Source organism: Microtus oregoni, unplaced genomic scaffold (genome assembly GCF_018167655.1).
Source record: "Microtus oregoni isolate MIOR12 unplaced genomic scaffold, Mior012 000052F_ref0000163, whole genome shotgun sequence".
In the NCBI taxonomy this organism is placed as follows: domain Eukaryota; kingdom Metazoa; phylum Chordata; class Mammalia; order Rodentia; family Cricetidae; genus Microtus; species Microtus oregoni.
In genome coordinates, this window is record NW_024543828.1 from 4020362 (window position 1) to 4032723 (window position 12362).

Sequence of the window (12362 nt, forward strand, 5' to 3'; positions counted from 1 at the left end):
TCTTGGTTCCTCCTAGGAAAGGGAGAATAAGAGATTTATTCCTTGAAATACACCACAGTTGATTTATTTGGGTACTATCTAGATGGAGTAGGATTTCTGCAGTCCACTCTCCAGTGCTAAACGTACCTTGAAAGCTGAAATATGATCTAAACAGACATGTAAACATCACTCCTCTGCACTATCCACAATTACAGATTGATAAAAAACTCAGGACCTCTACTGCCCATATGTTCTGCCATTTGGTGCAGTTCTCACCCCACTGGTACAGCTTTACTATTGTGGGAGCCTCTATCTGGAGTGTGGCTTTCTCAGTCCACTCTCTGACCAGACTTTCACCAAGGACAAAAGCAGTCTTCATCTTCAGAACCTTCTAAAATGGGTCCTCAGTAGAATTTCCGAGGACTGACTGGGCAAGCGACTGCTGCCTTCAAGTAGGACCTCTCTGGTATAATGTTAAGCAAAGGGGTGAATCTGCATTATTTGCAGTTCTTCTATCACAAAAGAGGCTCTTAGAATCAATCCCATGCTTTCAGCTTGACTCTGAAAGTGTGGAGTGATCTTTTCCCTTTCAGAAAACTGATAAAATGGCTGTAATACCCCCCCACCAAGTACCTGGATGTGAGTGTGAATGAATGAATATGTGAAAGAATGAATAAGTCATCACTGAGGTGTCCTCTAAGCTCCAGGAACCTCACAAAATGGCTCTGAGACTCCCCCATGTCCCATCAAGCAGAAGCTTTTGGAGGCTTAGTTCCTACAAGTCATTCAGAGTTTGGCACAGAACCCTCAAAAAATACAGTGTAACTTTATTATCCCAACTTATTAATCAGGATGGGCCTTCAGAGTCCTACTCCAATATTCCCATTTTACTCAAAATATATCATGTGCCTTAATTTGGAAAACTCTGAAGCAATTCCTATGTGTTGTAGAGGAGGAGCGGGCTGTGTCCTGCCACCTGGTTAGCTTAACCCCTGAAATCACCACACAGAAATTGTATTAATTAAATTACTGCCTGGCCCATTAGGTCTAGCCATATTGGCTAACTCTCACATCTTGATTAACCCATTTTTATTAAATCTGTGTATCATCATGTGACTGTGGCTTACCGGCAAGATTTTAACCTACAGCCATCTCAGGCTGGAGATTCATGGTGTCTGCCACATTTCCCTTCTTCCCGACATTCTGTTCTGTCTACACTGACCATCTAAGGGCTGCCCTATCAAAAGGTCAAGGCAGTTTTTTTATTCAACCAATGAAAGCAACACAAATACAGAAAGACCTCCTACACCACCTATAGATAGGGTTACTCCCCATCTTCTAGAAGAAGCAGAAGGGGCTCATTTCCACAAGTGATGGACACTAGCTAAATTATATAACCTGAGGTCTCTCTGCCAAGAGTCTAGCTTACACAGTCCACTCTCATGTCTCCTCACTTATCTCTGACAAAGTCTAAAAATGGTACTGGTGAAAGAAAGGTCCCAGGGAGCGAAAGAGTAAGGAATACAAACATATAAGTGGGCCTCACTTGGAACTATGCTGAACACAGGCATGAAACTGTATTATTTGGGAGCGTTCTATCCTGAAAGAGGCTTTTAGAGTTCACCCTGAGTGTTTACTTATCTAGGATGGCGTTTCTACAAACCACCCTCAGCTTTCATCTTGACTCTAAAATTATCTATGCAAAATTCCAAGTGTTTTTCGTTACTCAAAAGATTTAGATCTGGTAAAGATATAAGCAAGGAATGGCTATTTAAAGAACAAAAATAGCCAAAGATAAATAATAATTAGGCTCTGGACCTACAGCATTCCTAATTCTACACATTTATGATGTTGAAATCTATCAACTTTTACAGATGCAACTCCTATGTAGGTATTTACATTTTTAGAGGGTTGGTTTTGTTTAGCTTTTCTGCAGACCATGATCCATAACAACTTGTAAACAACGTCCTAAACAAAGGCAAATATCAATAATCCATTATTTTGGGGAATGTGGGCATAGTTTTCTAGGTTACTTCCTGCTGATTGGGGGCACTAATAATCTTATTGGGACCTAAAGAAAATTTAGAATTATGGTCAAGTCCTGACTGGGATATCCTGTGAGGCTGGATCATCTCAGGAAGCAGTCTTGAATCTGTTCTGGATGTGGAACTCAGACATCCGGGTTATCTGTTGTTGCAAAAGGAGCGGCGGGCTGTGTTCCTGCCAGGATCCTGGCTCCCTGACTCGCCCGAGATAACAACACACAAATTGTATTCATTTAAACACTGCCTGGCCCATTAGCTCTAGCCTCTTCTTGGCTAACTCTCACATCTTGATTAACCCATTTCTATTGTCTGTATCACCACTTGACTGTGGCTTACCGGCATGAGTCTAACCACTGTCCGTCTTGGGTAGGAGAAGTATGGCATCTGCCTGACTCTGCTTCTTTCTCCCAGCATTCTTTTCTGTCTACTCCACCTATCTAAGCTGCTGTTTTATCAAAAGCCAAGGCAGTTTCTTTACTAACCAATGAAAGCAATACATAGACAGATGATACTCCTACATCAATCTGTTCCTACCAAAGATTTCTCAAGGGATCTTCCTTTGTCAAACCTGATTTTCTTAACACTGAATGAATCGACAGTCCCTCATTTCCTGTGGAAACAAAAGTAAAACCTCTTCTTCAAAGTAACATATCTTTTGACTTAAATTTTGAAGTTAAAGCATTTCATATATATGTGTGTGTGTGTGTGTGTGTGTGTGTGAGTGTGTGTGTGTGTGTGTATGTATAATGATTAATCCAGCAGCATGTATAATCAAATGTCTTTTAGCAGCTTTTGCTCCTTTCTCCATCATCAAACAATTTAAAGACAACACAATAACATCCAGTATCCAGACTCTCTGTGTATTTTTCATCTCTTTGTGGCTTTATTTTAACCTCTATTTCTTTCATTTTTATTTTTAATTTTTGGCTTTTTGAGATAGGGTTTCTCTATGTATCGTTGGCTGTCCTGGAATTCACTCTGTAGACCAGGCTATCCTTGAACTCACAGAGATCTGCCTGCCTCTTCTTCCCAAGAGTTGGGATTAAAGATTTGAGCTACCACACCTAACTATTCTTTTTGTTGTTGTTATTTTAAGAACTTTCTTTTTTCCTATTCTCTCCCAAGCCTATATATATATATATATGTACATATATATATATATATATTTAAACTGTAAATGGTTTAGAGACTTTTTTGTCTGAATTTACATTTACTGTATATCTCTCTTTTTCTAACTACATGAGTTTTTAATTTGCTAAATGATATGGCTAGGATTAAAGCCATGGCTTTTATGGCTGGATCCAGCCCATTCTTTAGCTTTCTGAGAGTCTATCCTCAAGGCAGGGGTACCTGCCACAGCCATGTTTATTGTCACAATTCTATGGAGTTTCAAGGTCCCTGTCACCACCAAGAAACAGGCTGTCAGCAACTCATAAACATCATTTAATTCTTTGGATGCTAGGTCTCTTTAAAGGTGAAAAGTCTCACAGCTAAAGCTGAGTCAGGAAGCCTCTTTTAAATGAGATGTGCTTGCCTCCAGCAAAGAGAGCAAACCTAAGAAATTGCTGCTACCAAGAAGCTATGCTTATTGCTGTTATTTTGTGTCTGGAATTACTTCCCAAGCTCTCCCAGGTTTTCTTTGGATGCAGTTGTCTAAACATTGGGCATCATTTGTTGGGCAAGTTTTCTGTCCCACCAGGTCCCACAGTTAAGTTCCAAAGAAATCACACAGAGGTGTACATTAATTATAAACTTATAGGCCCATTAGCTCAGACTTCACATTAACTAATTCTTACATCTTTCATTATCCCATAATTCTTGTCTGTGTTAACCATGTGGCTTGGTACCTTTTTCAGCGAGGCAGTCACATCTTGCTTGCTCTGTGTCTGATTTCCTCTGCAGCTGGGTGATGACTGCAGACTGAAATTTCCTTCTTACCAGAATTCTCATTGTCCCACCTCTACTTCCTGCCTCGTCACCCCACCTATACTTCCTTCCTGGCTACTGGGCAGTCAGTGTTTATTGAAAATCCAAGTGCCAGTCCCACAGCAGTGAATGTGTTTCATTACCATTGATTTAATAAAGAAGTTGCTTTGGTCTATGGCAGGGCAGGACATAGCAAAGCAGGAAATCCAAACAAAGATAGAGAAGAAAAGAAGACTGAGTCATCAAAACACCATGTAGCTGCCAAAGGAAAAAGATGCCAGAACTTACCAGTAGGCCACAGCTTGTGGTGATACACAAATTAATAGAAATAGGTTAATTTAAGTTGTAAGAGCTAGCTAAAATTAAGTGTGATTATTCGGGTTTGAGTGGCTGAAAAACCAAAGAGCAGTCTCTATTTACACTGGCACAAAATATAAAACATTTTATTAGATATTTTCATAAATATCTGGTGTTTGCTGATTTTTTCCCTTTCTACATTCTCCTATCCTCTTCCCCTCTTTTGTCTTTTTCTTTACCTAGTAGTCCTCATTCCACTTTTATGTCATATATACTCTATTACTACTCTTACCCTTGCTCCAGTTTCTTAAGACTTCATTTTCCTTCTCATGGCTGTCTTTTAAGATTCATAACTTACATCACAAATACATACATATGTAAAAAATTAAAATTCAGGAAGACCATATAAAAGATTGCATTTAGCATGTATTTTTCAATGTCTGCCTTACTAGGCTTTACATAATATGAAAATAGTTATCAGATGCAATACAATAAAATAGGTGGCAGCACTTTAACTATATGCTTGGTATTTTTTTGTTTGAGTACCTCTTCCATTCTTGACAGGGAATGATAAACTTTTCTTTTTTTGTATAACATTGCATTACTATTCTTTTGATGATATTAGCATGATTATAATGATGAAAAGATCCCATATGGAGCAAATACAGAAAAAATTATAGCGATTTATTGCCCAGATTAAAATCAACTGTCAAGAATAAGCAAACATTAATATTAATTGATCTGAAAAATCAAAATATCCATAACAATTAGAAGCAAGGAAATAAAAAGAACATCAAAACCAATGAGAGTGAAGTAAGAATTAAACCAATAAAATGATAAAAGTCAGGTTTGTGAAAGCTGCAACACTAGCCAGACAGGGAAATTTAAAGACCACTCATAGTTTGTCAGGAAAAAAAAACATGAAATGTCACTATAAAACATAATGCCATGAACAGAATACAACTGAAAACAGCATTCAAAAGGGCTTTTGTTGATATATACTGCTTGGTGTGGGTATGGGTATCTTGAGCTGATCTATGTGATATCATTTTTTATGCCTCCATAATCCCTGATTTTCCTTAGAGAATGGTTACATGTGATATGAAGTGAACAGCCTTTTGGGGTTCCTTCTTTGTTGGGGTGGTGGTGAGCTTACACCCATTCCAGGATTAACCGTGATATTTTAATCACACTGTGCCCCTTTGCTCTGGTATTTACCATGTAGAGTAATGTGCTCCTATGGTTCCATTGTCTTCACATATCTGTCTCTCTTACTTGTTTGTAGTAATTTTCCATACATACTCCCTTTAAGACATGACAGATGTTTTGTTTTAGTTTGTTTCATTCCACTTTTGCTTTTGTCAATGACCAAGATTTCATAGTTGCTTCCATGCTCAAATTACACAGAAGGAAATATTATTTGGGAATCATAACCCAACATGGTTCTTTTATGAAGAATACACAGACAGGGTCATGTAGCCTAAAGAATGACAGTATGTGTCAACATAAAAAATTACACCAGGTTTTTTTCCCCACATCAAATAGAGTTAAACCTGTCATGCTAGAGTATTGAGAAGAGCTGTATAGAAAGAATATTGGAATTATCGTGAGGAGGCCACTTGATGAAGGATTTTTTTAAGAGAATTGTGACACATTTTTATTTTTGAATATTTGTAGCAGCAATGCATATAACCTATGTATTCATGTATTATGAAGTATGTGCAATACTAATTAATATCATATATAATAAATGTATATATTATCACAAAAATAGTATGTGTGTTTCTTCCTGCTTAGGTAGTAGTAGAATAGCAATTGCAGTGGGGTAACTAGAAATTTTATAACTGTTGTCCATGTAAAACAAAAAATAGCTACTGTATCCTGTGTATCTTTATCTGTTGGTTAAGCTTCTAAGACCAGATTTACCCTGAAATTCATGTATTCTTCTTTTTAAGGTAATTTTCTTCCATGTTCAACCTGACCATTCTTTGCCTGAACATTTAATTAGCTGCACAAGTCAGCATGGAAGTCAGATATAGAGATGGTGTGATACTCATTCTGGCCTCCAGAGGAGGCAATTGAAGCATCTACTAAGAAAGAGGTACATAAAGAACCCTGGTCTCTTCCCAGCACTGTCTCCTTTTAGGTGGGTATTTGTAAAATTCCCAAGTCTGGGAGCCATAGGGCTCTTCAACTAAGAAATGATAGAGCTAGTCTGATAGGGCTGCTGGAATATGTATTCTGCCTTTGAAGGTACCTGTACAGTTTTTTTAGGGTAACCATAGTGAAAGACAGATGACTTTTTTTTTTAGAATTTTATCCTTATTTCTTCCACCTTGGGGACATACTGTTGTCCACAGTTGCTAGGATATAGCAGAGAACGTGTAGAGCAGTGGGACACAATATAGCTAATCACTCAAAATAAAATTTCTGGAATAAAACTCACTAAATCCTCCTTCTTTTTGGACACACTTCAAAATCTGAGTGCAGATTAACCACCCTTACAGGTATGCTCCTAGAGTGTGAGTCACAGACCAGCTTCTCACTTCCATCCCTCCCAGAGGAGTTTTCAGGCAAACCACTATCTTCAATGGTTCACCAACTGTACTGGAGATAACTCAAGTAAATGTTATCTTGGGGTTGAAAAGCTGAATCAGAGGGTAAAAGTGCTAAATGCTTCAGGTGGCCAATTTGAGATATACTTCTCAAAACCACATAAAGAGTGACGTTCAATAGAGTGCGGCTGAAATCCTGCCACTTCTTTTTTGAGCGTGGTGGTAGAGGAAGAATTGGCCTGAATCTCTCAGGACTGCTAGCCCTGGAGTACAAAGTACAGCAACAGAAGCAAGAGAGGTCCTGCTTCAACATGGTGGAAGTCAAGAAACAATGTGAAAGTTGTCCTCTGCTGCCCACACATGTACAGTGGTATGCATGCATTGACCTCTTACTTTACAGACAAACACAAATAATTCTTTTTTCAATCTAGCTTTACCTGAGGCCAGATAGCTTGGTTATTCAAAGCACTTGTTTCTCTTTCTGTGCACCAAAGTTTTGTTTTCAGTACTGGCAGGCTAACATTCTAATTCCAGTTCCAAAGAATCTGGCACCTACTTCTGGCCTCCCTAGGCACCAGAACATGTGTACCCCCATTTACTTACATGCCAGAAAAACACTGATACACATAAGAAATAGTTAAAGTAATTTTAACAGTCAACTCTGTCTCCTCTGACCAAGGAGATAAATAAAAGTGGCCCTGTGTAGGAGTTATAGGCCTCACTTTTCCATTATTCCCCCATGTATGTGAAGAACATCCTTTAAAGCATAGCAGTAAAGTTTAGAGTGCATGAAATGTATTCAGCTGTAATTCCTAATCCTGTCTCAGGACAGGATTCTTCTTTAAAATTTTAAGTTTTTTGTTTTGAGGTGTTGGGGTTAATGTCTTCCTGATTGCATGTGACATCAAAGAGTTTGATCATTGAGTGAGAATCCCAGGTTGATTCCACTATTCTGAAGTTTACTAAAAATACCAGTTTTCCCTTCTCTCAGCCCTAAAGCAGCCACACCTCCAGAGAGCCTGGCTGTAATAATCCTCAGTTTAATAACAATCAATTCCCCCAGCCTCCCAAGTTGTCTTGGTTTAAGGCACACTGGACTACTCACCCCAGAAGAACCCTTTGCAGTCCTTCCTGTACTGGGGCTTATGGTATAAAAGAACTTCTCTCTTCACCACAGGGCTGCGGCTCCTACACACACCTTATCTAGAAGAAAGCATGGATCTGGCTTCTTCTATGTACCAATTATCCATGGGTAGAGAGGGATCTGGTTTCTCCTACATGTCACTGCTAACTCAGAACTTTGCAAAGATCAGGTCCTCAGTGAAGGTTTCAGGAAGAGATTCCATTTAGCTTACTTTAGTTTTAATTTTAATTAATTAACTGGAATGAAAGACTAAAAACAGTAAGTCAATCAAAATTATATCATACTGTTTTTTATTTCTTTTCCATTGTCCAGGAAGTTTCAACTTTAATGTTTTCACATCTTGTTACATATTACAAATTAGAAAACATTTCTGTGTGATTTCAAGATAACAAAATTCTCCTAACCTGGATCAACAATAAATGCATTACTAATGTCATTTCTAAACTTAAAAATCTCAAGCAAATAAACCTTGTAGTATAAGTAGCAAAATCTTAAAGAGCCTTCTAAAGTCACATAAACAGAATAGTAAAGAAAGAATGGCTCACACTCTTTTCAAGGAAGTTCACTACATTTCTGCTCTGCCTGCCATAATATGGAATTAAAACGGTTAGTGTGGTAGAACTGGTGCGGCTCAGAGCAGGAGTAGCCATCTGCTGTACTTCTTTGGCCTAGGCCCGCCCTTGCTCCTCTCTCAAAGCCTCCGCATACTTTTCATGGTATGATCTAGGATCCTGCTTAACAATACTGGCATAAAATTCCAAGACTTTCATCTTGGTAGTTTCAGCATAGGCCCTTGGGCCCCATAGGTACTCATAGCGAGGAGGACAGCTGTTGTGCACCTGTCTGTACTCCACATAGCCTTCCTGCACAAAATATTCAGTGATGAGGCTCTTGGGCTCCCCAAATATGAAATGATTCACCCCAGCATACAGGCCTAGGCTATTCATCACATCCCAGAACACCTCCTCACTGACACAATTGTCCTCAATGAAGATGACACACAGTACAATTATCACCAGGCCTGTCTTGGGTACACCTAGAACCCCATGCATCATCCCATCATAGGTAATCCCCAAAGCAGGAAAAAGGAAATATGCATGAAGAAAAGGGTCCACCTCCATCATGTCAATACCAAAGATCAACATCATACACTCAGAGGCCTTACTAAAGATCACAGAATAGTACTCCTCAAAATCTCTCATGGCCCTATTCATCATTTCTGCCTTGGTGGTTAGCTCCATCCTTCGAAACTTAATGAGCAGGAATCTCACCAAATCAACTATCTTTCCATTTAGTATACTCTGTTGGGAAGACTCGGGCTCAGCCACCTCCCCTTCTTCATTGTCAGAGGCTTCACCAGATGATGCCCCTCCCATGGTAGTGGGAGGAGTGGAAGCTCTCTCAGCACTCTGGGGACCAGCAGACACTTCCCCTGGGGCAGCTGCAGTGGCTTCTTCCTCGCCTGCCTCAGCTATGGAGACCTGGGCATCCTCCAGGCCCCTTTCCTCCACTTGGGCCTGAGGGCTATTTGGGAGGTTGATGCTCTGGTTGTTCTCAATAGAATCCATCTTGAGTTTCTTTTGCAAGAGCAGACAAGCTACTGTTCAGGTCACAGGGATGAAGACTTACAAGCCTGAGAAAGAAGGAAAATGTTAGGCAACTCTAATTCTGTCCCTGAGGCACCTCTCAAAAAAACTTGCTACAGGAGTTGGCTTGGCTGATACTCTAAGGCCAAATAACTACAGTGCTGCATACACTCTTAAAAGCCTTAAAGAGGAAAAGACTATAGTTTCTGTAGGCACACTGCTCATCTTGCCTGAGGCAAATACCCAAAAGTTCTGTATCTCTGAGATTCAAAGAAAGGAAGTAAGGTGCCTCACATGTCCTTAAACCAGGTCCTTAGAAGTACAAAAGATAGCCCATATTAATATAGCCTGACTTTCCTACATATGAGACCAGTTTGAGCCTCACCTGAATAAATGCATAAAGGAAAAGGTTGTTCCAGGTGACTCCCATGTCTGTATTCCTTAAGGCTAGGCTCTATGTTTTATGACACAGAGGGAAGTGGAGGTGAAAGGGTGGAATCCACCCAAATTGTCTAGGTTTTCTCACTGCTGACAGGAGGGCAGGAAGGTACTGAGTCTCTGTGTTGGGCTGATGGGACTCCCTCATGTCTCAACTTCGTACCAATGTACCTGATCTTCCCTCTGATTAATTGAGTCAAGATATTCTTAACAGTACTTTCAGCTTCTTTAGACTAATGCCTGGAAATAACACAGGGAATTCAGACTTATGCCCATGTACAGCACTACTGTGGAGAAAGAGTTTCAGGGAAGACTTTTTTGGGACCCATGTTTGTGCTATGGGCTGGAGTTCCCTCCAACCATCCTCTGAGGTCCTTACTAGAACTTGTCAGATCCTGAAGCCCTGTCATTAACCAAGGTCTCTCATTCTGTTCACATTTTTCCTCTCCCTGAGATTATTAAAGCCCTGGAGAGCAGAAGGAATCAGTATGGAGCTCCTTGGAGGGCTATATCAGAAGTCAAGAGAAAATGTACTGTACATACTATATATGCCCTGGGGTCATGGCTCAGGGCCATTAAGTGGCTTTCTTACTTAAACTAACTCAGGGAAGAGATGGGAGTTTGAGGGTAGATAAGGTCTGATGTTAATGTGGGAGTGATTTCTTTCTAATCTGTTGCTTTCATTGGTTAATAAAGAAACTGCCTAGGCCCATTTGATAGGCCAACCCTTAGGTAGGCGGAGTAAACAGAACAAAATGCTGGGAGAAAGAAGCTGAGTCAGGGAGTCGCCATGATTCTCCCACTCCAGGCAGACGCAGGTTAAGATCTTTCCTGGTAAGCCAGCTAGTGGAGCTACACAGATTATTGGAAATGGGTTAGATCGATATGTAAGAGCTAGCCAATAAGAAACTGGAACTAATGGGCCAGGCAGTGTTTAAAAGAATACAGTTTCCGTGTAATTATTTCGGGTAAAGCTAGCTGTGCGGGCGGCCTGGTGCCGGGGACGCAGCTCGCCTCTCCTACTACATGATGTAAAGGAAAAGTCTCAAGAATAGGTGAGATGAACTTCAGGTGGACTTAGGGAACCCATATCTCAGAAGAGATGAGCCCAGGTCATGAGGTCACCATGGCAGATCCCACATAGGATTGGATGAGATGTGTCACCAGCTCGCATCTCCATATTTAGCTACCTCCTCTGAACTGACTATAATCCTAGTATCAAATACATCTTCTCCCAGAGAACTCTCACCAAAAGGTATGCAACTAAAAGTAAACCCTCAACCCCAGCCACCCATTCAGGGCCCTCCAGGCATAGGAACTGAGCCATACAGACTGCAGTTCCTTGTTAGTAGATGTAGGGTTTTTATTACCTTTAGTCCTCACTGATTGGAAGTGTCAGCCCAGTCCCTGGCATCCATCTTTAGCCCTTTCCCCTGGAATATTTGGTTCGAAGCATCACCGTAGCCCCTGGCCTTGGAGTTGCCTTGGTCCTGAGGACTCCACCTCCGGAAAAGCCCAAGCGCTAACACCTCCCCAGGGAGGGTCAGGACCACTCCCACAGGCTATTTAGGCTGCTGCTGGAAAAGGAAACACGTGGTCTTTGGGTTTTGTGTGGTTCCCTCCCCCTTTCTCTTCCCCTCACCATGCTCCTGGACACCCAGGAGTGCTGCAGTAAATGTGGGCATCTTTTATTCAGCCTAAATTGGTCTGATTGGAATTATTTGTGTTGGTGGAGAGGCTTCTCTTAAGAATATTTCTAACATTCATCATATTTCTTACCTGGATTGCTGACAGATACTGAACACCTCCCTCTGGTAATCTCAGGTGGTTCCACTGCTGCTTTGGTGATACCACACAATGTATGGGCTCACCTTCCTGAGGAGGAAAAAGAAGTGAGGACAAAGTCCATCTTGAGATCCCTAGGGATTTATCAATATAGGAAGTAGAATGAAGAGGTTTCCTCTCTTGTCTTGAGGATTCTGGAGGTTTTCCAAATTTTCCTCATATGGCCCCTGCTGACCCCCGGATCCATTATCCAGGCCCAGGACAAACCTGATCTCCAATTAAATCCCCGAACAGGAAGTTAGAGATGAAATTTTTGGTCTCCAGTCTTCCACAGAACCATTATGGGCTGAAAGTTTATAGGGGAGAGCATATACAATTGTTTCCTCTATAATATCAGGTGTATCTTTGTTCCTCCTTTAGGGCCCTGATACTGTACCTCTCCAGATCTAAGGCCTTACTCCTCAGAAGTACCCTGCCCTCATTTTACAGGGTAAAAAAAAGGGGGGGGTACTTGAATCTTATTACTCTTCCTGCCAGTAATTAGGAAAGAGTGGAGGCCCACCTATGATCTAAAGGACAAGAATCTCTTTTCAACATTTGGGTCCCA

General features: G+C 40.7%; 1 protein-coding gene and 1 non-coding gene across 2 annotated transcripts; both read right to left on the reverse strand.

Moving 5' to 3' along the window:
* Positions 1 to 4716: 4716 nt before the first annotated feature.
* LOC121437570 lies at positions 4717 to 4844 on the reverse strand. The gene has a single exon (XR_005972976.1). It is a non-coding gene; the product is annotated as a U6atac minor spliceosomal RNA (small nuclear RNA).
* Positions 4845 to 8614: 3770 nt separating this feature from the next.
* LOC121437563 (melanoma-associated antigen 11-like) lies at positions 8615 to 9514 on the reverse strand. The gene has a single exon (XM_041637428.1). It carries the CDS (start codon positions 9512 to 9514, stop codon positions 8615 to 8617), a length of 900 nt encoding a protein of 299 aa, XP_041493362.1.
* Between the last annotated feature and the right edge of the window lie 2848 nt (positions 9515 to 12362).

What these genes read in the sequence shown, in the direction of transcription:
- LOC121437563 (XM_041637428.1), bottom strand. Translation starts at nt 9,514, where the DNA reads ATGGATTCTATTGAGAACAACCAGAGCATCAACCTCCCAAATAGCCCT.